The sequence below is a fragment of the Dromaius novaehollandiae genome, chromosome 1 (genome assembly GCF_036370855.1).
Source record: "Dromaius novaehollandiae isolate bDroNov1 chromosome 1, bDroNov1.hap1, whole genome shotgun sequence".
Taxonomy (NCBI): Eukaryota; Metazoa; Chordata; class Aves; order Casuariiformes; family Dromaiidae; genus Dromaius; species Dromaius novaehollandiae.
Genome location: NC_088098.1, coordinates 216,773,882 through 216,801,231, shown reverse-complemented (window position 1 = coordinate 216,801,231; position 27,350 = coordinate 216,773,882). Strand labels below are relative to the sequence as shown.

The window sequence follows — 27,350 nt, the reverse complement described above, 5'->3', positions numbered from 1 at the left end:
AGGGGTGGCAACCATCCTTAAATAGCTTAAACCCACTTTCTCTGGCAAAGTTATGAGACTTTGCACTGAGCTGGCTGAGGTGTGGGCACGTGCCGGTCTGGCTCTTTTATGTGCAGTCACATCTAGGAGATGTTTCTTAAACAGCGGCAGCTTTTTGCGCAGTTACGACTTGCTTGGCGCCTGGAACGGCGCGTGTGGTTGGGTGTAAATAGCGTGTGAATATTGCCTTCGCACATACACCTCATAGCAATAATATTTTAGCAGTGGAGTAAGCTGAGGTCTATAAATTGCATGAAAAGCGGGTGTAAGTTGTTTTGAGTTGCAGCTGGTGTTCCTGCGACAAAACTTAAAAGTCAGAGTATTCCTTATAACCTACAGGTATATTTTTACAAATTGGACAGCAGATTTGAGTGAACTATTATGCTTTTTGGCTTAAAATATTGGAAGAATGAGGTACACCTACTGTTAAGATATAGTGCAATTGTGCTTTATGAGGAAAGAAAGTTTTGGTAATTCTTATTAGTTGCATACTGTATTAAAAGATAGCTTTTTTGTTGTTAATGCTTTAATATCAATGCTTTTGAAAATAAAACCTTGTGAAGTGCGTAATTAAAATATGAAGTGCATATATTAAAATCATAGGTAAAGAAAGGAAAAAGGTCTGTGTGATACTACGGGGTGGCAATGTTAAGATTCCTAAAATGTGCCAGATGAATCAGTAACAGTTGTGATACTCTTGTTGCCTACCACAAAACGTTTTGTAGATCCAGGATAAAACAAGCTGTGTTAATGACGAAATATGTTTTCTCAGAGAGCTGTCAAGCAAATGGGAATCAAAGAAGTTCATTATATTCCTGTTTTCCAAAAACTCCAAGCAGATGCTCTGAATTACAATATGTTGGTGCTTTTGTAAATAGGAGATATCTTGAAAGTGATGAATCAGTCTTGGATAAGCTACAGAAAGTAGCTTTGTATTTATCTAAATTTTATCTCTTTTTACTGATTTAGTTTCCATTCGAAGCAAAAACTCATTAATAATCGCTTGAAATACATTTAAGTTAGAAAACAATCTTCATATTTAGTGTACATGGTAATATTATAATGATTTTGCACTTTCGTATTAGAATGAATCAAATTTTCATGCTCCCCAGCAACTTTCTGGTTGTTCTTTTTGAGTTTCTTTTTTTTCTTTAATTCTGTTAAAGGGAAAATGCTGTTGTATCGTGCATTGTATCGTGTATTAGCATTGTATTGTGTCTGGATGTCCTGTTTTTCGGATCACCTTGCTGGACTACTCATACTTCTCTGAGGCAAGTTGCTGCCAACACTCGCTACGTTTGAGTTGCCAAGAATTCCCCTTATCTAGTGGCAGAGCTAATTTTTATTTTAGCTCTATTGCTAGTGACAGCTCATCCTAATCCCAGACTGCATAGTAATGCGATTTATGGCGTGTACATTGCTGTTTAAAGTTGTCTGGAGTTTTTTTTCCATGCATTGCTAGAAGAGCCTCGTTCAGGCGTGAGCTGGAGATATTGCATATTTTAAGAGAGGATTGCTTATCCCAGGCTGCGTGGGCTACAGTGACTTAAATGATGAGCAAAACCTCCCGGAGCATATTTAAAACTGAAACTTGGAGGAAAATTGCTTAGTCATTTTTGATGGTTTTATGAAAGAAAAGCTCCTGACTTATTGGAAGCTCGTATGCTGCTAAAATAACTCCCTTTTAACCTGCAGTCTGCTTGCGGGGTTGCACTACTGCACCAAGTATTTTAAGTGTATGTTAACATATATATATTTTAAATTGCATAACTTTTACTGAGTGTGTTTAAAAGTACAGCAATTCACTCTTAAAAGTGTAAATGGGCTTTTTAGGGAGGAATATTTTTTTTAAGAGCAGGAAATCATTCCTGTGTGAGAGCTTCCAAAGTGAAGAAATTCGCAGTTAGGCTGTCTGGATTTTGTGTTTCGAAGTGAGGTCTCGTTCAGCTGCTCCCTGCATGTGTGCGTGCAAGGCAGATTGGTTTTTCTCTTTTACTCCTTTGAATTGGGTGGGTTTAAAGGACCAATAGTGCGTAGATTGCCAAAAATACGCCAGCTGATCATTTTGAAACTGGGGGGCCAGTGCAGCGACTAAAAGGTGGTAGTAACAGAACTGAGTCTTGAATTTTGTCATGAGGTTTGGGTGGCAGTGCCCAAACACTAAGAGCCCAGGGTTAACTGGAGAGCTTCCACCTACAGAAGGTAACGGGAATTAGTTGGTTGTTCTCTGCTGACTGGAGCCTTATTTCCCAATAAAATGGTTGAGAGAAATTGCGTCTTCTAAGTCCGTTGCCGCTCCTTTCTCTTACAGCATGTTAAGCCTTCTCCGGTTTGGTTACTGGAGTCCAAACTAGAATAAGCTTCTCCTCCACCCAGAGCAATGCTGATGATAACTAAGACTTGTAGCTCTGTTTAGAAACAGCCATATCTGAAGTCAAGGATGGGGCTCAGAGCTAGCAGGGTGTCATTTCCGAGTCTCTCTCTCTTCTAGGTTTTTCCAATTCTTCTGGAATCAATGCCTAGAAATTTTCTTTCCATTTCTGTTTTGACAGTTCTTTTACCTTTTAAGAGTTTTTCATCCAAATCCAAGTAATAAGTATTGGCAGGCCGCAGATGCCACAGTTGGTGTTAGTTAAACTTTGGACAAAAGTTAGTTCCTTTCTCCATCATTGGTCACCTGGATCTTGCTCCTTGAGTGGACGGCAAGAAGATCAAGATACTGAAGCCTGTGTGAAAGCTGTAGCAAAACAACTGTCGATGAATGCCAGCAGGAAGGGCAGGAGAGCAGTTTTGTCCCACTATCATGCAGAGCTTTGATTCCCTGATTTAGAAAGATCTTTTATTATACACTGATTTAAGTTATAAGCAGACTCGCTGCAAAGTGGTTGAAATGTTTCCACCTCTGTTTGCATACAAGACAATTTTCTTTTAATGTGATTTATCTTCGTTGAGAAAAAATAGATGTTTAAAGAATAAAAATGGCACGGGACAGACTTCAGGGAAGCTGCACAAGATGATTAATCAGGAGGGATGTGCTTCTAATGGAGATGCTGAATCAGAAGCAGCTGGTGAACGTTTCTGCAAGTCGTCTGTGCAGCAGGATAGGAGCAGAAAGAGGTAGCAGGATTCTTCAGAGTTGTAAAACATTTTATAGTAGTTGAATCAACATGAGGATTTTTATATACTTGACTGTAAAAGGATTGGGGGGAAACTGTAACTTTAGCTTGCTTTGGTAAAACTGCTGTTTGAAAATGATGTGTTTCGCAGTAAAGGATTTATAGAAGAGAAAAGAGCTGCAGTGTATCACAGGATGTTTGAATTGTCAGCTAATACCATTCTGCAGGAACTTGTAAAGCTGTTTTCAGAAGACCTGCCAGTTTTATTTTAAGGTTGTTGTAATTGAGGAGGAGACGGTACAAAGAATATGCATGTTAGGAGCAAGTTTCAAAAACATCCACGTTTGTACTTGCCAGAGGACCGGCCAAGTACACGGAGGTAAGTCGAGAAAGTGAGGTATGACTTGCCAGGGAGCTGCACGAACCGTGCCCTGCAGCAAGGATGAATTTCTTGACTCAGCAAGCCAGGAGTTCCTTGATGTTACAAATATTTGTGCCTGAGAGCTGCAAGATGTCCTCCACGCATCTGCTGCGAGCAGGCAGAGCCGTGTAGTTGGTTCACAAGCAGGAAACGTCACCGGCTCCGTGCAGTGGGTCACTGAGCGTCACCGTGGCAGAGGGTTAGGCTGCAGGTGAGGATGGTCTCCAGTTCCCTCTTCTGGCTTGTGTGGCTTCACAGCTGAGGGGAACGTGGGTTAGCTGGAAACGATCACGTTGGCATGCTCTTGTAAAAAGTCATTTGCTAAAGGCTTGACCTGGAGGCCACATCTGCACCGCGTTGCAGCTGTTACACCGCATGAGCACTGCAAGTCGTCCATACTTGAGTAGGAGGAAGCCTGGTATTGGTAACTTGCTGTTGGGAGTCCTGTCCAGACTAGCGGCAGCTTGGGCTTCCATGACCACAGCCGGAGTTCAGGATCGGGAGGAGGATGAGCCTTGGGAGATGTCAGGAGAGCAGACTTCAGCTTGTTCGTGCAGCTGGTAGGCAGCATCTCCTGGGAAGCAGCCAGGCAGGGGAAAGACACCCTGATTAATGTGTTGTTTTTTAAGGAAGATGCCTAGAGAGCTAGAGGTGAGAGCGAACCATCCCATTATGTGGGAAAGCCGGGAATTTCGGCAGAAGCCCTACGTGGCTAAGCAAGGAGCTGAGAGAGAGCATACAAGAGGTGAAAATAATGGCAGGCAGCAGAGAAGCATTAAAGCTTTGCTTGTCTGCTGACGGGCAATGTCATCTACAACCGGTGAGAGACGTGAAGAGTAGTAAAAGGGATGCTACAAGAGTGGTAGTAGCATAACAAGTTCAGAGGCAATAGGAGAGGCAGCCCAGAGATGGGCCCTAGGGAAAAGGCTGTAGGATTTGGCATTTTTTTGTTGCAAAGTCTGCTCCCAGACCTCTGTGCTTAACATGTGATTTGAGAAGTAAAGCCAAGATGTGCTCTGATATGAATGTTGATCAACGCAGTTGGTGCAAAACCTTCAGCAGGAAAGGCAACAGCAGCAGTGCAGCAATCGCTCAAACTTAGCGTAAAAGTGTGTGCACTGACTGATCCAGACTTCTGCTCCTGGCTAAAAATGTTGGTGAATGTCTTATTCTTTAATAGATAAATCTGGAAGGTAACAGTGTGCTTATGAAATAGTTGCCCTCCTAGAAAGACATGTGTTTCAATCAGGTGATATAAAATCATTAAACAAAGAGCATTTTATTTTTAAAACCTAATGCAAAGGCAATTATTTGCTCCAGTGTAGTAACTGGTGCTTCTTGTTGGAGGACTGGCTGAAAAGGAAGCCGAAGTACTCCGTGGTCATGTGGTAGCTCTCTTGAACAAAATGAAAGTGAGTTTCTGCTTAGTTACGATTTCCGAATTTCTTCAGTCGCTTTTTTGAGAGAGCAGTGGTGTGAGATCTAGTCGCAGAGGGGCAGCCCTTGGTTTGACTGCAGTGTAGGGGTGTTTGACTTGAATCTGCCTGGCCAGAAAGTGGAAGGAGGCAGTGCCCACCCTGGTGAAGTATCTTTGGTTGCTGGTGCCTGCCAGCTGGTATGATGATGGAGAGAGTTGTTGCAAGTCTTACGAAGGAATTAATTTTACGAGTTCTGTTTAAGTTGAAGCCTCCTCTTGCCTCCAGGTGCCGAAAAAGAGGAGCATTATGCCCTTTTGTCCCCTGCTTCTGGGTGGGGATCTTTGTACCTTGACCCTTCTCTATGTTGATTCAGGGAGGAAATGTTGCTTTAGCCTGCCTGGGTAAGAAAAGCTTTCCACTAGCCAGTGGAGAATACTTAAGCAGGTTTGTTCGTATTTTTCCGAGACATTTGGGCATGCCTGTCCAGATGCATGCGGACGGTTAAGCTCCTTTGCTCCGTTCTCCGAGCTGGCAGGTCTGTTAGCTCAGATGCTGCCCTAATGCAGTTATAGAGCTTCCACATCAGAGCTGCTGGATGTCCAACCAGCTTGGATCAAGATTAGGCAATCGGTTGTATTTGTGCCAGGGGTACAGGCCAGCCTATGACACTCGAAACATGCCCTGTGCCTTTCTCACTCCGAACATTGCTACTTTTTACAAGTCCCTTTGTTTTCAAGGTATAGTTATGGCCATATGTCAAAATAGAAATTAGATTTGTGTTAGATTTCATACAGATTTTTTTTTAAATAGTTCTTTACTTGTGGTGTTAGTGAACAATAGTGAATTGACATGTTGGCACAAACTTAGTCTAAAGAACCAGACTGTAAATGTCTAGCTGGGTGGATGAGGGGAGAGCAGTGGATGTTGTCTGCCTTGACTTCAGCAAGGCTTTTGACACCGTCTCCCATAACATCCTCGTAGGCGAGCTCAGGAAATGTGGGCTAGAGGAGTGGACAGTGAGGTGGATTGAGAGCTGGCTGAAAGGCCCAGCTCAGAGGGTTGTGACCAGCGGCGCAGAGTCTAGTTGGAGGCCTGTAGTTAGTGGTGTCCTCCAGGGATCAATACTGGGTCCAGTATTATTCAACTTATCAGTGACCTGGATGAAGGGACAGATGCACCCTCAGCCAGTTTGCTGACGACACCAAACTGGGAGGAGTGGTGATGCCCCAGTGAGCCGTTCAGAGGGACCTGGACAGGCTGGAGAGATGGGCAGAGAGGCACCTCGTGAAGTTCAACAGAGGGAAGTGCAGGGTCCTGCCCCGGGGAGGAACAGCCCCAGGCACCAGGACAGGCTGGGGGTGACCTGCTGGAGAGCAGCTCTGCGGAGAAGGACCTGGGGGTGCTGGGGGACACCAAGGTGACCACGAGCCAGCAAGGTGCCCGTGTGGCCAAGAAGGCCAGTGGTGTCCTGGGTGCATTAGGCAGAGCGTTGCCAGCAGGTCGAGGGAGGTGATCCTGCCCCTGTGCTCAGCCCTGGTGAGGCCACACCTGGAGTGCTGGGTCCAGTGCTGGGCTTCCCAGTACAAGAGAGACCTGGAGCTACTGGAGAGAGTCCAGTGGAGAGCTGCTAAGATGATGGAGGGACTGGAGCATCTCTCCTATGAGGAAAGGCTGTGAGAGCTGGGCAAGTTCAGCCTGGAGAAGAGAAGGCTGAGAAGGGATCTTATCAGTGTGTAAAAGTATCTGAAGGGAGGGAGTCGAGAGGATGGGGCCAGACTCTTTTCAGTGGTGCCCAGAGACAGGACAAGAGGCAATAGGCACAAACTGAAACACAGGCAGGTCCGTCTGAACGTGAGGAAAAACTGTGAGGGTGACTGAGCACTGGAACAGATTACTCAGGTTGTGGAGTCTCCTTCCTTGGAGATCTTCAAAAGCCGTCTGGACACAATCCTTGGAAACGTGCTCCAGGTGACCCTGCTTGAGCAGGAGGGTTGGAGTAGATGATCTCCAGAGGTCCCTTCCGACCTCAACCCTTCTGTGATTCTGTGAAACTATGACAAAAGCATGGCTGTAAAATTCAGTTTGTGGGCTTTGTCCTAGGTGAGTTTTTTTTGGTGCACGAGTAAAATATTATTAGTATTCAATGATCAGTGGAGGCATGGTGGGCAGGTGGAACTTGTGCCAGGAAACATGGTAATGCTGCTTTCCAAAACTCCTGTATGTACTGTGTTGAATGCATTTTTGATGTTTATCACTGGCTAAGTGTTTTGTAATCTTCATATATTTTATTATGTTAGAGGAGCACCTTAAAAAACCACACAATGAACCAGTGCTTTATGACTTTTCAGGTTACGCTTTGTCTTATTTCAAAAGCAGGTGGCATCAGCGATTGTTTTATTTGAGACTGAGAAGAAATGGATGACAAAGCGCGCAGACTGATGTGCAAAGTTTTTAACCAATCTTCTGACCAGTCGTGCATGGTTTTTATGATCAGTTTTAAGTCCATTCAGCTGCTGCCAAACGGTTGTATTTGGGTTGTGTGTTCCTCATCTCCTCCTCTGTGCTGGCTCTAACGCCTGTGCAGCCTGAACAGCTTTTTTTAAGGCTCCTTTCGGTGCTGATTAGGTCCCCGATGACTTTGCAGCTGTGCAGCTACTAATGCTGGCTCGGAGGGATGGGGAATGTGCTGCTGAGAACTGGAAAGAGGACTGCACTGATGTTTCCAGTGATAGCACTTAGCCAAAGATTAATACTGGTGTAATTTCAGTAGTTAAGAGTCCGGGCTGAAGTCACTTAACTGACTGGGTACTTTGTGATGAAAATCGCTTCTGATCGTTCTGCCTCCGCTGTATGCAGTGTTTTAAATTGCCTCTTTGAAGTGGTGTGTTGTTCTTTCTTTGCTTTGAAGAGCCACACACGCGCTTGCCTGGTGCAAAGAAGCTAACAGGAGACCCCTCCTTACCAGAAATATGTTTCTAATTTGAATAACCTGATTTATTGCACTCAGGTTGCTGCTAAGACTTCTAAGTGTGTGTATAGATAAGTGCGAATTACAAATGTGTACATAAATAACTTCAGAAATAGAGGCTTTTCTGTAAAATACTTTATTCTTCAGTCACTTGGGATTTCAGGCAAATCGCTTTAAATGCCTCGGTTGTGGTAATTCTGTTTAGTAGAAACAGAAAAATGAGAAAAGGAGGCTGTTCTTACATGCAGCATTTCAGAGTCTCTTCACGATGAAGGATTTTGATGGGCTGCTGCTCCAGGTATGTCTGCTTTGTGTCCGCTGGACGTGGAGCGTGAATATTAATGCCGCCTGCCCCTATATACTCGTATTCCTGAAGCACCTAATTAGGGATGCAGCAGCTAGCGCAGTATTTTCTCAGCATTTATTGCCAACCGCTGGCCTAAACTGATTTATGTGGATGCTTTCTGCTAGCTGAAGTACCTTTAAACTGAATTGCATCTTTGTTAGCAACACACCTATCCCTAAATTAAAAACTAGACAAGAGCACTTGTTTGATTGTATGATGTTGATTCACTGTGGTGCGTTTTTTTGTGCTGCTGGGGAAGATGGGATAGGTTAGCTTTAATGTTTTAAATTCAAATTTCTTCAGTAGCCTTTCCTATACAGAGAGTGTAAAATGTATGGAATAAGTGTAAATGGTAAAGTCAGAGGGACTTTGTTGCCTTTCTCTAGAGTCATGTACTCGTTCAGAGACCGGTGGTCAGGGATTGATTATTTCTGATCTTTAGTTGTGACATGCCTTCTTCTTTTTCTGGTGGAGAATTTTGGATTAATGGTTGCGCTGCTCCATAATTTCATGCCCATTTTCATTCTAAACATAACCAAATATCCATATTGCTTTTGCAAATTGTATGTGTCCAGATCAAAGCAATGAATTAAACCTCCGAACAAAAACTTCAGCTTTCCTAAAGAAATGCTGTTTTGCTACAACATGAGGAACAACTGTTCAACAGTTGTTTAGGGAGCTGCTATATAGCTGGTAGCCTGGAGCATGGCCAACAGGGGTAGAAGATGGCACTGGGAACCCAAGGGGGGCCAGAAACTCTGCTCAAGACCAGCGAAGGCCTGCTGAGACTGGGCAACGATGGTGCTGGTGCCCCACAGGGAATGGTCTCCAGCATCAGTGGGAGCAGCTGCTCCTGGCACAACGGAGATGTCAACCCAGACGGAGTTCCAGAAGGAGGACGTGGCTGTCCAGGTTTGGGTCTGCAGCGTATGCCTGGTGCCTCTCCCTGGGACTGGGGTCAGCAGTGGCTTCTCCTTTGAGAGAGATACACTCCAATCAAGCACTGAGTTGCCATCCAGGAGCTGTGGAAGTAAGTGAACAGGCTGGGTACCATTAGGACGCATGAGCAAAGGGTTGCAGAAACAAGAGCCCTGTGGTGCATGAAAAGGGGGACAGCTAGAGACTGCGTTCAACGCAGCATCATACTGAGACTCCCAAGGTGGGGGAGACAGGAAACTTGTGGTTTCTGACACCAGGAAGGAGGCTCCGCTCTCTGCCTCAGATCTGCAGCTACAGAACAGGTAAAGAAAAACAAGACACCAGAGCTAGCTGAGCCTCAACCACGTGTCCACAGTGAGAGGAAAAAGCAGATGACAGTCGCTGGAAAGTCCCCGCTGCAGGGAACAGAGGCATCCACGTGCTGAGCTGGCTTGGTGTCTTGGGAGGTTTGTTGCTTGCTGGAGGCTTCGATGCAGCATGTTGCAGTGTGACTGTGAAGGGGTATCCAGCTGTAGGACTGTCACCCCAAGTAGACCCCAAAGATGCTGCTAGAGGCAACCTTGAACGTGTAAGGAGCGTACTGGAAGAGGCTCTGGTATTTCCCTAGTGAGAGCATCATGGCTCGGGATCCATCTCGGGAGCCTGGACATGAATGTGTACAGCCAGGAGGAGTCAGAAATCTGTGTGTGGCTGCAGAGCTGTGAGGTATTGGCGGTACAGAGGCATGGTCAGGTAGCTCACCCGATCATCTTTGAAAGGTCGTGGCAATCAGGGGAGGCTCCTGGTGACGGAAGAAAACCGGCAAACGCCACACCTGTTTTCAAGGAGGTCTGGAAGGAGGATCTGGGAAACAGGCTGATCGGCCTTACCTTAGTCTCTAGGAAAATTATGGAGCAACACCTCCCAGAGCTGTTTCCAGGGACCGGACTAGAAGGTGACTGGGAACAGCCAGCACGGGTTATCAAGGGCAAATCATGCCTGACCAGCCCGATCGCCTTGTGTGATAACTGGCTGTGTGGACAAGGGGACGGCAGTGTATATTGCGTGTGTTGACTTTAGTAAGGCCTTCGATGCAGTCTCCTGTAGTACACTTATAGCCACATTGAGGACATATGGACTGGATAAATGGATAATAAAGTGGGTGGAAAATTGGCTGGACTTCTCAACTCCAAGAGTGGTGGACAGTGGTACGAAGTCCAGCCAGTAGTTAGGTGTCCCTCAGGGATCAAAACTGGGTCAGTACTGTTTAATGTCTTTATTGACAACCTGGATGATGGGACGGAGCGTGCTCTTGGCAAGTTCGTGAACGTTATCAAATTGGGGAGAATAGTCAATAGATACGCTGGAGGCAGGGCTGTGTTCAGAGCGACCTTGACAGGCTGGAGCAGCGGTTGGCAGGAACCTCACAAAGGTCAACCCAGGCAAATGCCGAGTCCTGCTCCTGGGACACGGTGACGTTGTGTGACGGGACAGGCTGGGGGTGCCGGGCTGGAGAGCAGCATTGCAGGAGAGGACCTGGTGGCCACCCGTTGCCCCCGAGTCAGCAGTGTGTGTTTGCAACAGTGTCAGCCAACAGTGCCCTGGGCAGTAAAAACATTAAATATAAGAAATGTTCCCCCTCGGAGAGTGGTCAAACCCTGGAAGAGAGCCCAGAGCGTGGTGGAATTGCCATCCTTGGAGATACCCAGGCCTATCCTGGACACGACCCTGAGCAGCCTGATCTAAGTTGTCCCTGCTTGGAGCAGGGGGTTGGAGCAGAGACCCCAGAGATCCCTTCCAGCCCCAACTATTCCAGGATTCTCCGAGTTTCTGTCACTGTTTCATTCCTAGCAGTTTATGCTGCCTGACAGCTGAGGGTTTATTTATATCTCTTCATATGCTGGATTTTGATCTGACGAGGATATTTGACCTGTTTGAACTGATCAGATTGCTGCTCCTTTAACCTGAAACAGTTCTTGACTAGTCCAAATGTAGATCCTACCCCCCCAAATCCTGTTAAAGTTCAGACTTGGAGGAAAGTTGTAATAGGGTTGAGGAATACCAAAACGCATTTCATCTTGTACATAACTATTCTTCACCGTGGGGGCCCTTTCCTGTAATCCGTGTGTTAGGATGAATTTCCATTGCTTCGAATAAATGCATCTCACCGTGGAGAACGGCGTTCTGGATCTATTTGTCAGTTAGTGGAAGCAGGCAATTGGTATCTAGACATTGCACGAGCACAGCCAAAACACAACGTTGGAAGGTCGGGTGGAACTTCATCTCCCGAGTGGCTGTGCTCATGCATATGTCTAGCGTTGGAGGTCTTTGAGATTGTTCAGTAGTGATTTTTGTTCATCTCTTGTCTGCAATGGAATAAATTGCATGGACAAGTCTAAATAAAGCCAGAGTCAGGTAATTCGACTTCAGAACCTATTACTAGCTTTTGAGTTTTCTATGGAGCTTTTTGTTTTAAGCAGGAGCTCTCTGCTTTAACGATACTAGGAAAATTTTGGAGCAAAATGTTCTGGGAAAGAATGTTTCCTTTTATCTTGAAAAAGAAGAAAAAATGTAGTAGTAGTTTGGACATCAGTGTATTGTGAGCGTTTGTGCTACCAGTGCACAATAAGCAGGAGTTGCAAAGTCTTAATTTCTTGCTAGCTTATGTTCCAGCTATCGTGAATTATTCTTGTGCTGTTTTTCGAGAAGCTGGAGGTTTTGGGGCATGTTGTTATTCTCCGATTCACCTCATTGACTGTGGGTGAATTGATTCAATTTAAAATGCTTTGGAAAGTGCTCTACAATTCTTAGGTCGCTTTACTTGGAGAATCCTAGATAGGGTGAATTGATTTTTAAACTGAATTTTGAAATTACCTTATTACCCTTGCATAATCAAAACAAGCAAACATCTCGTGTTCCTCCACCGTTTTCCCATCGTATTTTTGGATGTTTCGGATACTAGCTTGCATGTTTTCTGGTGCTTTACATAGTTGTATAAACTGCAAGGATTTATATTTGTCCATTAAAACTCCTAAACAATTTATCTGAATGGCCGTAGCCAAGAAAAATAGCGCTAACACAGACTGCTAATGCTGAGCAAGTTGTACCTGTTTGTCAGTTAACGCGTCTGTTTTCTGACCACTGTGTCCCATGGTCTTGCACAGAAACGCACTCCAGATGTGGTTCACATCAGTGCTTGGCTCGCTGTGGAGTATCTCAGCCCCTAGCTGCAAATGCGTTCGCTGGGTGCAAATGCAGCCTCGTGTTGTATTTAAGAGAATTACAATTAAAAAAAATTTTTTAAATTTAAAAGTTACTTGAATGAATGACCGATGTGGGCAATTTAAATACTCAGCAGTGGCTGGAATTCTTTTGGGGATTTTAAAGTGACAGGTATGATTCAGCGCTGGGGGAGGTGGTATTAGCAAGGCTGGCGTGAAAGCAGGCGTAGTTTTTCTTTCTCTGCCGCCGTTACTGTTCCACTGTTTCGCAGAGCCCAAGGCAAAGTTAGATCATCCAGTCTCGTTTCTTTAATACCAGATCATTAGGTATCATCCAGATATTTTTCATCATGTAAAGTCTTATGAATTAAGGTAGACCAAAGAACTACAGTCCTCGGGAAACAAAGTGGCTTGCTCGGCCTTGCTGCACATCTCGGAGTATGTTATCCCGGGTCGGAAGCTCAGGAAGGGATGGAAGTGAGAGAGGGAGGTGGGCTGTGTCCCCATACACAGCAGCATCATCTCCACCCTCCTCCTCTGCAGGTATTCTGGTTAGTATTTAAGCCAAAAGAGTGGTCCTTTCTAACCCCACGCATGGTCCTTGCTGTCAGTCTCAGCTGAACGTGACAACTGATCACGTAGGAGAGACTTCTCCAGCTCCTTGTGTTCCTGACCTCCAGCCTTGACCAGTTGCTGATGTTTCAGAGGACGACAACCCTTCTTCTCTGCCGATTTTCTCCATCTGCTCATGCTTTGGAAAGAACATTTCATGCCTTCAGGATGATGTTTCTTCCAGTACTACAGAGCCCTAACCCATACCGGTTTCGGTAGGAGCAGCACGTGAGGGAACGGTGTGGGCGGCTAGCGTTGCCTCTCTGTTTTAAATCGGATTTCTTGAAACCACTGAAATAACTTGCTTGGGTGTGACTTTTCCTTCAGGCTTGCAGCAGTCTCCCTAACAGCAGGCCCTTGTAAAGACAGGCACCTGGTCACGCTACGTGTGATAGAGTAGGGTTTCTTCTACATGGCAGCTTCTTGTCCCGATGTCCACAATACGAGAGTAGTGGCAAATGCCATTCTTAAAATAAAGTGGGAAATGGTCATAGCTTGATTATATACACAGATATTGTTGGATTTGGCTGCATTTGTTCCTTTGCCCTAAGACGTTAACTGCTTTTGAAATGTTTCTGATGGGACAAGGGAGGTAAGCGTGCTGCAAGGGTTAATGTTTGTAGAAATAAGCCTAGTCAGTGAGTTAATGTTTGTTTAGGTTAAGACTAAAATCCCAGCTTTGCACATAAAATCTAGATAGACGCATGAAAATTTTCGGGTTTCCCAAGATAAGAAAATACGATGGATTTATCAGTCTGTTTTTTCTGCTTGAAATTCTTTTCTCCTGGGAAATTTGCCTACGTAAGTCTTGTATTTCCTCGTGTTTTGTAATACGTTTATGGCTGTCATAAAAGGATTCCTGTATAAACTGTCCCGGGGTTAAAAACAGCTTTGTGTTTGACTAATCGAGGGAAATGCAGTCACAAAGCGACCGAGAGCACCGGCTCCGAGGAATGCAGAGGGCTGATGCTGTCAGTCGTGCAGCACTCACTATTTTCTTGATTCGCCAAACCATAGATCAAACACAAATTTAAGGATTGTGTAAATTGAATTATGTGCTGTCTTGCAATCTCTTTTGTAATACTCTGTTTAAAATACGGAATAAAATCTAAAATCACTCTGAAGTGTTTCTAATTTACGGAGCTGCTACTGCACAGTCCTTTCTCTTCATGCTGAAACTTGCAGTCGTGCCAGATCTTGAGGCCAACATTTCTGCTGTTTTTCCGGGTAAATTTGATTTGCATGGTGTTTTGTAATTCTGCGCTGGGGCTGGTTGAATGCTTTTGTTTTCCGTCTCTAGTGTAAACCTTTTAATACCGGAGGTTTTTAGAGGATATCTTAAGCTTCCAGCTTGTCACAATTATTGTGATGCAATTAGTTTAAGTGGAAGTCGTTCTGAATGGAGAAAACCTCGTGGCGAAATACGCTGCTCCATATCCAGCCTTTGTGTACAGTAACTAAGGTATTGCTACCATTGAGCTGTGATTATACATTTTCAGATTAAGATTGGCTGCGAATGAGGAAAAAATACTGCCTTGGGTAGTAAGTCCTCCCAGAATTGCATTTTGAAGATAGCTGCTTTTTTTTCTTATCTTTTCAGTCTTGATAACACATTTCAGGTGTTACTAATTATTTATGAAGTCAGCTGTACTTCCAGATGAAAAGCGAGGGTTTTTTTGGAGAGTATTGTGCCTTTAGATATGCTTCCTAACCCGATTGGGACATTGGCTTTTGGAACAGGAGACCCTAAAATAAACTGTTTGGTAATACTTGATTAAATATCTTGACTGCTTTACAAAGTAGGCTCGTTTATAAGTGTCTCAGACAACTTAACCTGTTCACATCGAGGTGTTTCACGCAGCACGGTGGTGCATATACCTGCCTGAGCTCCAGGGGAGATGTGGGAAGATGGGATGTGATTGCTGGAGCCTGTGCTCTCCATGGGTGACATGGAGTAAATGGGAATAAAGAGCCTGTTCAGGGCTCCTTTTGTTTGTATTTATCGGTGTTAACCCTATTATAGGATGTTCCTGAGGATTTTTTTTATCAGCGTGTCACCATAATTATTGTGTGACTAATTTAAATAGAATTAGATTTTGTTTGGCTGATGGCATGCCCTTAAGCTTAGTCAAAGTAGTTTATAGTATAGCTTGAAGGAAATTATCGTGCTTTGGCTGTTCAGTGGATAAAGAGGGAATGGCTTAAGCTAGTAGAGCACTTGGAAGAAGAGCCTTGATGAATCTAAACAGTTGAGTTTCCTCCCTGCTATAACTATGACAGTGGATTGAAACCTCCGCTGCAAATACGTCGAGGTGGTACGTCTCGAATACTCCTATATAGGAGTTATATAGGAGTGATGTTAATGTAAAGTGACATGCTGTGATTGGCACCGTTTGAGTTAAGTGGGTCTGATATGGTAGAGCTCCGTTAATGGGTAGATGAGGGTATTGCTGTGGGATAACAAGGGTTTAAAGCTAAGGGTTGTGGCTAGAGCTATTAATCAGGTATGTTCAGTTGCTGTTGAGGAAACATGACTTTTCTTATTATTTTTTAAAAAAAGTAAATTTAGATGTATAAAAGCCAAATTCTTTTCTATGGTACCAAATTCTTTGCTAGGCCATACCAGTGGAAAGGCGATGAGCCTTTAATGAAGTAAACGGTATTTACACCGGTAGCCCTGGGAACTGAATATATCCCATAAAACTTGGCCGTTGGGGCACCGCATATGCGAAGGCCACATGCGCGAGCTGCTAGGCAACCCATATACAGTTGTCAAACAATTCCCCTGCCTTTTTGTTCCTCGTTTAGCTCCAAAGACTGTCCAGCAGAATAGTTGAGCTGAAACGATAGCAAACCCTTTTAAGTAAATTACTGAATTTATAGTGTATTGCTGTATTAATGGATCTTTCTTTTTTTTTCTCTCTTTTTCAGAGCGTTCAGTCAGAAAAGAGCTGCAATTGAGAAAGAGTATGCACAGGTAGGTCCTGGAATGGCTTTGCTGTCCGCGCCGTTGCTTCTGGAGGAAGTTGGCTCATTAGCCCTCCTTCCACCGTGTGTGTTTTCTCATTTATCCTTTTCGGAAGTTGGTCAATATGAAAGTATCTGCTGGGATTCTGATTCTGCAGTTCGGCATCGTTGAGACTGGGCCCGTTCTGGGTTTTCTTGGGCGTTTCACTCGACGAAGCTTTTGGGAAGAGAAGCGATTTTTAATGTTTTTTCAAATTTCCGAGAAGTCCGTCAAGTCGTTCAGGTTTTTTCAGAAGTTAGTGTGAAAACCATGTAAAATGTGAAATCAGGTCAGTTATGGGAGAGGAGATGTGTTTTATCATCCGTACTCCAAAATACACTTATATTCGCACTTTTCAGTAAGCCCAGCTTCCCGTTGATCTGGAGTAAAATCAACCAGATTTGGCCTAATGCTTGTGATGGGGAGCAGAATGCATTTTGATGTCTTTGTGGGAAAGGAAGGAGGATTTGTGGTTTTCTTTCTTTTTTTTTTTTTTTTTTTCTTGTTGCAAAATTAGAAAGCATCTAATAAGGAGCAGCTGTCTGCTTAATTTAAAGTAAGGGTTCTTAGAGCTTAGGTCTAAGTACCACAAATTAAAAATAAATTAATGTACTTCTAAATAGATTAAAGGTAGAACGAAATGTAAGTGAGGGAACTTGAGGAGCTCAATGTACAATAAATACAGGAGATGTACCTACCTTTGCAACTGTTGATGGTGGGGCAGTGGTAGAAGCGAAACCCGAAAATAAAAGCTGTCACTAGCGTGTTTCGAAACCCTGTTTGTTGGCTGAAGCATCCTTTTGGTCCTTAGTGCTGCATCATCCACAGTACATGCGCAATGACTGTCTTCTGTGAGTCAGGCTTTACTGTGATTTTTATGAAAGAGAATTTCTCTATACTTTAAAACTACGCTACACACATTTTTACCAGTCCTAGATTTTCTGCCTGTGGCCTCAGCCTAAAACGCAACTGAAAATACTTAGCAAGTCAAATGAAATTTTTCCTGAATTTAATCCAAAACTCACTGTTGTTCCAAAGGTCTGTGGTTATTGGTGCTCCTACACTTTCGTTGTACTTGAGTTTACATTAGCATACATTGATCACATCAGAGATTGCACTCGATTTGATTAAATGCAACAATTCTTCAAATACAGAATCAATATATGCTTAACGAAACTTGGATTAAAACTATATATTCTTTAGTGATTGTGTAATGACACTGTAGAGGATTTTAAGATCAATTCTTAATACCTTTTTCTTGTCACAGCGGTACACATTTTTGTATGCAGAGACATTTTTAGCATTTGCTGTGTTTAGGGAAAGGTCTTGGTAAGTTAGAAAAATAATTAGGTTCTCAGATTTGGACGGCTCGGTGTTGACAACAGAGGCTTTCAGATATTTGCATTTAAAAAAAAATAAATTTCCAGCAATACAGCTGCATCGTTTGAGATTCAGTGAAGGACTGTTTGAATGAATGAAGTTTTGTGGGCTCGCTTCCTTTGGGTTTGGCGATAAGGGTGCAGTTCCAGAATGACGTTGGATGTTTCTTCTCGGGTCTGTCAAGGGATTTCTGCTTTTGAGATGGTAGCAACGTTTCACAGAAAGCATTTTGGTGAGAGACACTGTAATCGAAGTAAATGTGAAGTCTCGTTCACTAACAGTGAACGAATGTGGTCTTCCCGTCCTTTCTAGATCCGCTGTGAACATACGCTGAGCTATTTTATTCGTATTCTCAGTACGGCATTATTTAATAAATGCTCAAGGGCTTATCTTAATATTTAGGGTTGAGAGTATTTAAAGGCTCTCATTTCCCATTAATAATAGTGCTTAAATTGCAGCATTGTATTGTTGTTAGCTATTCTGTGATTAATGAGTTAGCCGAAATTAATGGCTAAGAATATTTGTTAGATGGAAGGAGAACTTACTCAATGTGTGCTTTTGCTGCTCCCTAGTAAAAACTGTTTTTACCTGACATGTTAAATAGAAATGTTTAATTTTGGGGGGATGATGATTAAACCTCTGTTATATTTTTCTTTATTTTATAACCTTTTTAACTCAATGACAGTCTCTCCCAGCCTCTGCATCATGTTGCTGAGGACGCACAGACATTATGTTTTGTCACGTTTTGTTTTTTGCTCAGTGTGTAGCTCTGATCTTTTCAGAGTAAAACGTGCCTGTGGGTTATCAGTGTGGTTTGCAAATACCCGCAAAGAGTTCGGGCTGTGAGACGGACCACTCGTTTCCGTGGGTGCCAGTTTAGCTGCTAGCGGCAGCGCCGTGACTATGGGACATTGGCAGCTGTTCACTGATGGTCGAATCATAGAAGAAGGATGGAAAAGACTCTCCTGGGAGCTGCACGAGCACTTTACAGTTTGAACTGGAGGTGCAAATAGTTTAAAATAAAAATTGGCAATTATTTTTATGATTTTTTATTTCTGTCTGTTTTTCTGGATATCGAATTAACACTGAAGAGATGCGTCTGCTCAGTTACCGTATCTGTGGTCTGGAGAGAGTGGGCAGGCTGCTCGGTGTCGATTGCTGCTGCTTGCTGCTTAGGTAGTGTGTTGCAATGAGAAACTTAATACATTGAAAACCTTTTTAGATACAGGGAAAAAAAACCTGTAGTTTATATCCACTCATTCCTGTTCGCACCTGTGAGTGAAAAACGTAAAAGCATCCTTCAGGCCTGTATATCAATGGGAATCATCAGGAGAAGAGCCTCGAACTAACAGGAGCATCTTTTCTGACAAGGGTGCTTGGATTAAGATGCCGTGGCCTTTTTAACACTGTTTTCAGTGGATTAAAAGTCTGATGGATTCTGCACCCCGTGCTGTCTTACTAAGTTGTGGGCTAATTTTTTTCTTTGCTCTTCTTTACCACGTAGCCCAAAGCTTTGCAAACGTTCCTTGGTTTACCCTTGTGCTGTGTAAGCCTGAAAAGATCTTTTGTATTTTTTTATTATCATTTTCAACTATATTTTTATAGCGGAAGCCTTTGGCAAGTAATGCAACTTTTGATTCAGCTACAGAATTCCAGTAATTATTCTTCCCTTTATAAAATGCTTCGAGTTTTACAGAAGAGGAGTTCTGCAGGAGCGTTTATTTGTGAAGTGCCTATGCTGGCATGCTAGGAAGAGGTAAGGTGTGCTTTAATAGGTTGCAGATAACTTTCTTGAAAAATCAAGTTCTTTGATTTGTAGTGATGGGGTAAGAGTAGTAGAAATGGGACAACATCCCTTGCAGGAGAGAGAAGTACGCTGCTATATAAACTACTGCTTCTCTTTGGAAAACATACTGCTTTATTGCAATATGAGCTGCAAGGACTGTTGGACAGCAGACGCGACGCAGGAGCAGAAGAGCAGCATCTGGGGTTTATGGTGATGTTTGGGGAAGATGTTCTAGCTCATGCCTTTAAAACAGAGCTTGCTAAGTGCAACCATGTCAGCTGAGCTACCTAGGCTGATTCAGAAATTCCCCGTGGCAGCACAACCGTGGCTTTGAGAGCACAGCCTTGCGACAGGTTTCGGGTAGGAAGGACACGAGGATGAAATCCCGTCCTCCCTCTGACTCAGCTTTTAGCTCACTGCCGAGGCGTCAGTAAAAACAAACTCGAGCTGCTCGCCTTGAACGTGCCACAAGCAGCTTCCTATTAGTTCACTCCCCGTAGTCTCGAGAATGTTGTTTTTTCTGCCTGAAGGATACAAAAGGTTACTGTGGCTGTAGGGAGAGCAGGGAGAGCTTGTGGACTTTAGGGGTGGGTCCCTCACTTGGGGACAAGTAAGGAACAGCCACAGAGTCACCAGGCAGCAGCCTGTTTTGTTGAATTTAAGCTGAATTTAAGTCGTTTCTTCCTTTGGGGATGGTATTACCTCTCTCTCTGGACTGTTTCCGTGATAATCAAGACATCTGTCCTTTTCTGTAAAGGATTGCATTGCATGTCTGCAGATGCGAGCTTTAGCACTGATGTTTTAAGGGACAAATTTCTGGAAGGCTATTTCTGAATTTTTTCTATGTAATCCTGAGATCTGTACAGTACTCTTAGCTGTTTCTAAAAAGTCATGCCCAGCAAGGCTCACGTTGGCCATGTGAAATGATCCCAGCGGCTTGAGATGGTCCTTCTACGTTTGAAGCCTCAAAAGTATGTCATAATGTTTTAGGTGGTTTGTTTCTATTTTAGGAGTATTGCGGAGGATTTCAGTACTTTTTCACCGGTTCCGTTACCAAGTGCAAAATGCACATTTTTGTCCTCCCGTGCTAGTGAATGTCTTTTCCCAAACCAGAGCTACAGCCACAACGTTGGAGCCTAGAGGGAGACTTTCTCCGTAGACTTTTTCCAGCTTCGGTTATTTCCCATGTTGGCCGTGTGTGCATGGTCCCCCTTTGACTTTGGAGAGCTCATTTCTTACCCGTTCAGAGGTAACATCTGCTAAAACCTGATGATCCAAGGTCTGAAGTGACTTTCCTGCCTTTGGTGCTATAGGAACTTTCATAAAAGTCAGCAGACTCACAGAAAACTTGTATGTGGCTTTATTTTGGATGCAAACTGGATCACCCCCATAAGCATTGTTGGCAGAGCTAGTTGAGGGAGGGGGAAAGAGCTGTATCCAAGAAACCTCCTGATCCAAATGCAAAAATGTCAGAACCATTCAGACCTATTCCTGCATTGAGTGATAGTCCCTTATTTATACTTAAGAGTTGTGAGACTCCTCTGTTTCTCCCGATTTGGAGTCTGGTTGATACCATTTGTCATAGAAAACCATGTTGGACAGTCTGGCTTATACTGTGGTTCTTTCTGAAGACTTTTTCCTGCTCCATGAATTAAAAATAGAAGATACTCACCAGCTTCCTGAAAAGTTTTGAAAAAAATGGTAGGTTCTTTATTAACCCTAGAAACTAGGGAGGCTGTAGAGCCTTCAGAGGTGTCTGATACTTGTTTGGAGATAATGTCTTTGGCTGATATCCATGTCACCACTGGTAGCTGAAGCACAGGATATCTCCTGAGAGATTTCTCTCTCCACCTTCACCTCCACCAGGCATGTGAACATCCAACTATTAGTCCTGAAACTCTTACTATGTTTGCTTGATGCAAGCATGAAGAATTGCAGGAGGACCCATGCTGTTTGAACTCTTCCTCATTTACCGTATGACTCCAGTTATGGTGTGTGAATGCTTTGTCCTCTTGGTTATTCATTGCCTTGCTGATTTTTGTTCTCTTTAGCTGATGAAAACGCTGAATGATACGAGGCCTGCCTACAGATGCCCGGAAAACCCAACTGAAAAAGGCCTAAATCAATGATTCTTTTGACATTTTGAAGTCTTAGTTATTGGTTTGTAGTGTTGTGTTTTTAAATTAGCATTTCATTAGGTACCAAGACACGTGCTTCAATAAAATGCATTACCTTTATCTCCTTATTGTGTAATGTATTGGCAGCCTTGCCGTATTGACTCACGACGTGACACAAGCAGCCCTTTAGTACACGCTGACATACAACTCAAGTGGAAAAAACAGTGTGAAATTTCAAGAGTGTTTTTTGAGAAAATATTTGCAGGTTTATTTTGGACCAGCTGGATTCTGCCTTTTTTTTTTTTTTTTTTTTTTTTTTTTTCAAAATATTTTTAAATAGTTTCTTATTGTACTAGGAAGAGCATCTGGTCTGGTTAATCCTTGGCACTGTGGGTTGTGTAGAGATGAACATCATTGAGTCCAAACGTGTTCTGTTTTAAGATGTGGCTTTTTTGGGTCTGTTAATTGAAAAGTTGTTTGTTTTTTCTTTTCCCCCCACAATTATGTCATGCATTCTCCATGGTACTAATGGATTGTTTTGTGTGTGCAATAGCAAACTGCTATTTTCCAAATACAGAGGAAAGGCAACAAATGTGTTTGCTTTCTCTAGGTCCATTAATAAATTTGATCTCTGCGTGTGTTGGTGGACCTGTATTACGGCCAGTTCCTGCTCGTTGTCTGTTATTCCACGATTCAACAGAATCCCCCCTTCCCCGTTCTTAATTTCTCTCTAGCCTCTAACTTCTTCTTTACAATTTAGCGTATGTTATTTTCCTAAAGCCTACTATATGAATTGTGACTTTTTCTTTGGTTATCTGACCAACTTATCTGTCCCAATCTTTGTCTTTCTGAACTCTTCATTGTAGTTGGTTTTGCTCATCTTCCTTGTTATTTTGGGGTAATTCTTTTCAAGAGTTTCAGAGGATCGTTGCATGTATTTTGTATGAGACTTTCTTCTGCTTACACAGTTTAATCAGGTCAAAATCAGTGGTCTATAATGAATCCCCAACTTCTTGTCCAAGCATTTAATAATTTGCATTTGTCTAAGTGAAATTCTAAGTAGTTGGCATGCAGTGTGCTTTCATTTTCTCTTAAAAATGTATAATTTTTAGAAGCTACTTACGTTTTACCTTATAGTGGTGTCCTACAGTCAGTAATGTCTTGCAAATCATTTTTCTCAAAAAAAAATCTTCTACCAGGAAAAAAGTCTCTTTCAACCATTTCGCTGGCAAAAATAAGTTGTCTTTGTTCTGTGCTATTATTTAGTATATGGTATTTCTTTTGGAGAGTCCGTGGTGGGCTCTAGCAGTGCTTTGGATTCATTCAGTTCAGGTACAAAACTAAGCGGAAATGTTATTTTTCAACTTGGATTGTGATAAATACATAACTGTTTATGAGTGGTTACTCTAAAGAAGTTTCTCTGTTATTCCTTGCCGTCATTTTTGGGTATGGCGCATGCACGAGCATTTCCATGTGACTTCAGATGCATCTGGGGAGTTTTGTTGGTTCGTCTCGCATCTTAGCGTGGCAGAATTTCCGTTTTCCAGGACGAATATGTAGCGCTTCCCGGTCGCTGCCTCGTGGATATGTGCATACTGATGGATCGATCTGGTCTGCCGAGCTGCCGCGCTGCATAATACATCAACGAAACTTTGCTGGCTCCAAAAAGAAAACACCTGCTGGACACTACCTTTGTATTATATCTGCTTATGGTCAAGCACCATTCAAAACAACAGGATATCAAGAAGAAGTCCAAGAAAATGAAGTGTAAGGCCGGGTAGCCATTCATTCTATTCTTCCCGACAAAGCATGGAGAATCAGTGTCCGTGAACACTACAAAGCGGTGATCTGCTCCGTTTCATAAACGGTTAAGAGCACTATTGTGAATTTTAGAGTAACTTGTAGAGACAAGTTTGACAAATCAGGTGTTATAATGGGATTATTGATACTATTCTGCACTTGTCACAGTTCGTCCTCTTAGTGCACGTTTCCCTTTTCACTGCAGAACAAGAAGCTCTTTAGAGTTTCTCTATATTAAATGTCCGTTTAACATTTAATATAATATACTTTGCATGTAACAAAGACGAGGATTCGATGTGTGACGTTCCCAACAATATTATCAGTGACCTTCTCTTTTTATGTAGATTCCTTGTTCAGTCATTCTTGGTGAAGAGGGTCACTATACCTTATGCCCACTCTAAAACACTGCTCTTTGAGGACTGCAGCTTGAGATCTTAGTATCTGCAGAAGAACAGGCTTTGATTTGACATTTTATATTGACCATTCAAGAATCACTTGCTGGTTTAATGTGTAGTAGACTTTGGCAAGCCTCCCCCCAGCCCCGTGAGGTGTTGACGTGTTTCTTGGGAGAGGAAAAAAGTCAGGTATCTGATTTAGATTTAGTGTCTGTTTTGTTCTGTTAGGTGACAATTTAAATACTGAAATATGTGTCCGCTTAAAAATAATTTTAAAAGGCAGCCTTTTTAAAAAAAAAAAAAAAAAAAAGTCAGGCTATCTGCTACGGTTTTTGTGGAATTCTTTAAGTTAAACTAATATTTCTCTAAGAACAGAGGCGGACTGTCAGCCTCTATTTTCAGTGAAAACATTTCGTTCCTTATAAAGGGATTGCTAAGCTTAGAATTATGCCATTTCTACAAAGAAAGCCCTTCATAAAGCCACTGCGTTTCTCGCTGAACTGATGCAAGCAGAATTCTCTTAGCTCGCTTTTAGCAGTTATTTTTCTTTCCGATTACTGCACTCAAAAGCTTCCATTGCCTGGAGTTTTGATACATCTGAGTGCTGCACTTTCAGATGGAATACTTTTATTCTTAAAAGCTGTTCATTTTTACTTAGTTTTTAAGCTTTAGTGAGCCAGGCAGTGTATTTTTTTAGTTTGTGGCGTTATCGATGTGCTGCTTCTTAGGGGCATCACTGTTTTCTCTAGTTTCTTTTCAGGTGCCACAAAAAAGTGCAGTTTCTAACACATTCATTCCAAGTAATCGTCCTTCTCAATATCTGCTTTTCTCTGATTTTAGAGGGCGGCCTAGTCAGGACTCAAAGCTCTCAAAATAAACAAAGTGGAAACTTTTGGGCCTCCAAAGTGGTACAAATACCAGCACTGAGTCATAAGTCCGTACTAGCAACATGCTGCTCTGTGTTTTCCATCTCTGTTTGGATGCCTTTTTCATTCCCGTCTTTCACAGCCTTTTCTGTGATGTGTCTTGTGCGGTTTCATTAGCTGCGAGTGTTGAGGATCCCTTCCACGCCTTCTCCTGTCGGTGGGAGACGAAGTCTCCTCTTTTCTTCCTAGCTTTCCTTACCGGTACGTCTCACAGGTTCCTACTGTCAGCACCGGTCATCTCAGAATTACTTAAGTTTGGCATTACGTCTGGCCCCAAATACGAATACTTGCCACATATTTCATTTTAAACCTCAAGAGTGCTTGGCAGAGCGGAGTGATGTGCTTCAGAAGTATTTCTGATCTGTTTTTAAGAGAGAACCCTTTGAAATGTGGAAAATTATCGCTAAGGCAAGGCGTACAGTTTACAGTAGAAGAGCCCACATCCTCTTCACTTTGTGGGATTTTATTTTTTGTTCGTAGAACATGTAACTTAAATTAAAAACAGGTCCCAGCCTGATTTCAGTGACCACCACTGTCTTCGTTATCTTCAGAATTCATTCGCAAGAGACACCCACGCACGTGCCATGAGCAGACCGGTACCTTTGGGGTCCTTTGGTGGCCGCTCCAAATGAGAGAACGTCGGTCAGCATGCTCAGCAGAAAGACTCCATGGAAGAAGGTCTAATACAGGGCAGAAACCCGCACTGCCTCCTCGCACCCACAAAAACACGTTCCTCTCTCCTAGGGAAGCTAGGATTCATGGTGGTGGCCCGTTTCCCTCTTTTATGCAGCCATAAGGTTCCTCCGGAGGAACCAGTTGGTGATTTCAGCTAGCGTGAGCATTGACAGAAGTAACCAAGGGAGCACTTCTGGAAGCAAACTGTCAATGTTTCTTCTAGACTTTCTCTTAAACCTTCCTCCCTTTTACCCACTCCTTCTTTCCTGCTTGTTTCACCATCATTCTTGTGCCCTTCCTTCTCTTAGTCAAAAATCAGTTCTCTTATTTATGGGGATGGGTGATGGGATTGACTCTGTGGTGTTTCTGGGGTGGAAGAAGACATGAGATAGCTGGAGGGGGGATTGACAAAGGAGGGTCAAGCAGAAAAGGGACTTGGAAGAAGGCATCTGGGTAGGGCATGTAGCAGAATGGTCTTGTGAAAACCTGGGATGGAGAGTGGGCAATGCTGGTGGGTTGAGCGATTCATAGGGTTTAACAGCCCGCGCTGTGAAAAATGTGTTGCTCAACAGCCCAGGCCCTACCTAGGCCCCTCTTTCTGCCATTCACCTCCCTCCATCGTTGCTCCTCGGGAATGGCTGTTCCTTCCTCTGTGCTTTGCTTTTTCCTGCCCTTGTTCCCTGCTTTTGGTGTGGTATCATTTCTTGAGCCTGAGAAATACATCCTCGTTTGAAAATCACTGCTGGAGACTCCTGTGCAAACATCTACAAGCTGTCAACACACCTATGAATGCTCCAGATTTTTTTTTTAATCCCCAAAGCATCTAGTTGAAAAGGTAAATATCTGGTGATGAGCATCAGCTACCATCCCTCCCTCCTAATTTCTAGTGTGCCATAAACGAGCCAAAAGCCGTTGTCCTTTCCCTTTCTTTTGTAAACGAGCCAAAAGCCGTTGTCCTTTCCCTTTCTTTTGTCTTGTGTTTGTGTTTATATGCGTTCTCAGCCCCAAATTTCTTCTGAAACCATCAATTTAAAAAATCTTTGTGTTCCACCATAACCCTATTTCTTTACCTAATGAGCACGTTCTCTATTTACAATCAAAAGGCCGCAATTTAGGGGAAAAGAGCAATCATTCAATTGCCTGCTGGTGCCGCTCTGGAGAGGGTAATTAAAATGAATATGTTTGCTTAAAAAAAAAAAAATAAGTGGAGATAAAGGAATGCGGAGCTTCATTCTTGGCTTTACGGTTTATCCTGAAGTTCAGCCAGTTAATTCAACTAATTAATTTTCCTGAAATTCAACTAGTTCAGCTACTTCTACAAATGCAAAAGTAACTTTTATGAGTTGCTCTTCTGTTCTTCGGTGGGGCTAACCCAACGTGTGAGGCCACCCTCTGCCCAGCAGCTACAGCCTCTTTGGATCGCATCTAAAGTACATTTACTGCTCTGTGTGTTTTATACAGCGATATTTCCGAGAAGTCATTTTTCCTTTTCGTATTTCTCAGATCATGTTACCTTAACCTTCCTGAGGGCAAAGTCTCCATTGGTGGACAGGGAGAAAAAAAAAGAAGCGCTCATTTAATCCACTGCACAATAATTAAAATATATTAGCTTATATATACACTAATAAATAAATAAAAAAGATTTAAAATATATATATATTTTAACATACTTCTCATCCTTTCTGTTCTAGAGCAGGACAGCCCTCGACCCAGTGATCCAGATTCTTCACCTGGTGCTTAGCAGCTTCTTAGATACATGCAAGTTAAACTAGGCAGAACTTGGCTGCTAAAACTGTTTGTCTTAGACTGAGGATTGCTTTGAAGGATCCCGTACGTGTTCTTCACTGTTTTTGAAAACTACACTCCCTTCTTTGCCTTTGCAACTGTGGAAGTAGTGCTTCCAGGACTGTAGAAACCAGAAAGTGTTGACAGCTTAAAAAAATAAAAACGGAGAGAGAATGTTTAAGTCAAATCCACCGTAAGTGATTATTCAGTGTAAGACCCTGCATGTACAGTAGTTGACTTGTTCAGCCCTGTACAGATAAAAGGCCTTTTATCAGCCAGCCCTGCTCACCCGCCCGAGGAGGAGGAGGAGGGAGGAAGGAAACGTAAGGTTGCTCAGGCCAGCGGGAGAAAGCAGTGCAAGCAGCAGCTGCGAAGTAATAAAAGATGTGCTGCTAATCTAACAAATATGCGCTCGCAGCA

General features: G+C 43.1%; 1 protein-coding gene across 3 annotated transcripts in view; it reads left to right on the top strand.

Moving 5' to 3' along the window:
• FCHSD2 (FCH and double SH3 domains 2) overlaps positions 1-27,350 on the top strand; it is a 148,457-nt gene that overhangs the window by 17,492 nt on the left and 103,615 nt on the right. For all 3 annotated transcript variants that reach the window (XM_064505231.1, XM_064505230.1, XM_026097901.2), the window contains exon 3: positions 15,991-16,036. In XM_064505231.1, coding sequence (XP_064361301.1) covers positions 15,991-16,036 — 46 coding nt within the window. The remainder of the gene's footprint in view (positions 1-15,990; positions 16,037-27,350) is intronic.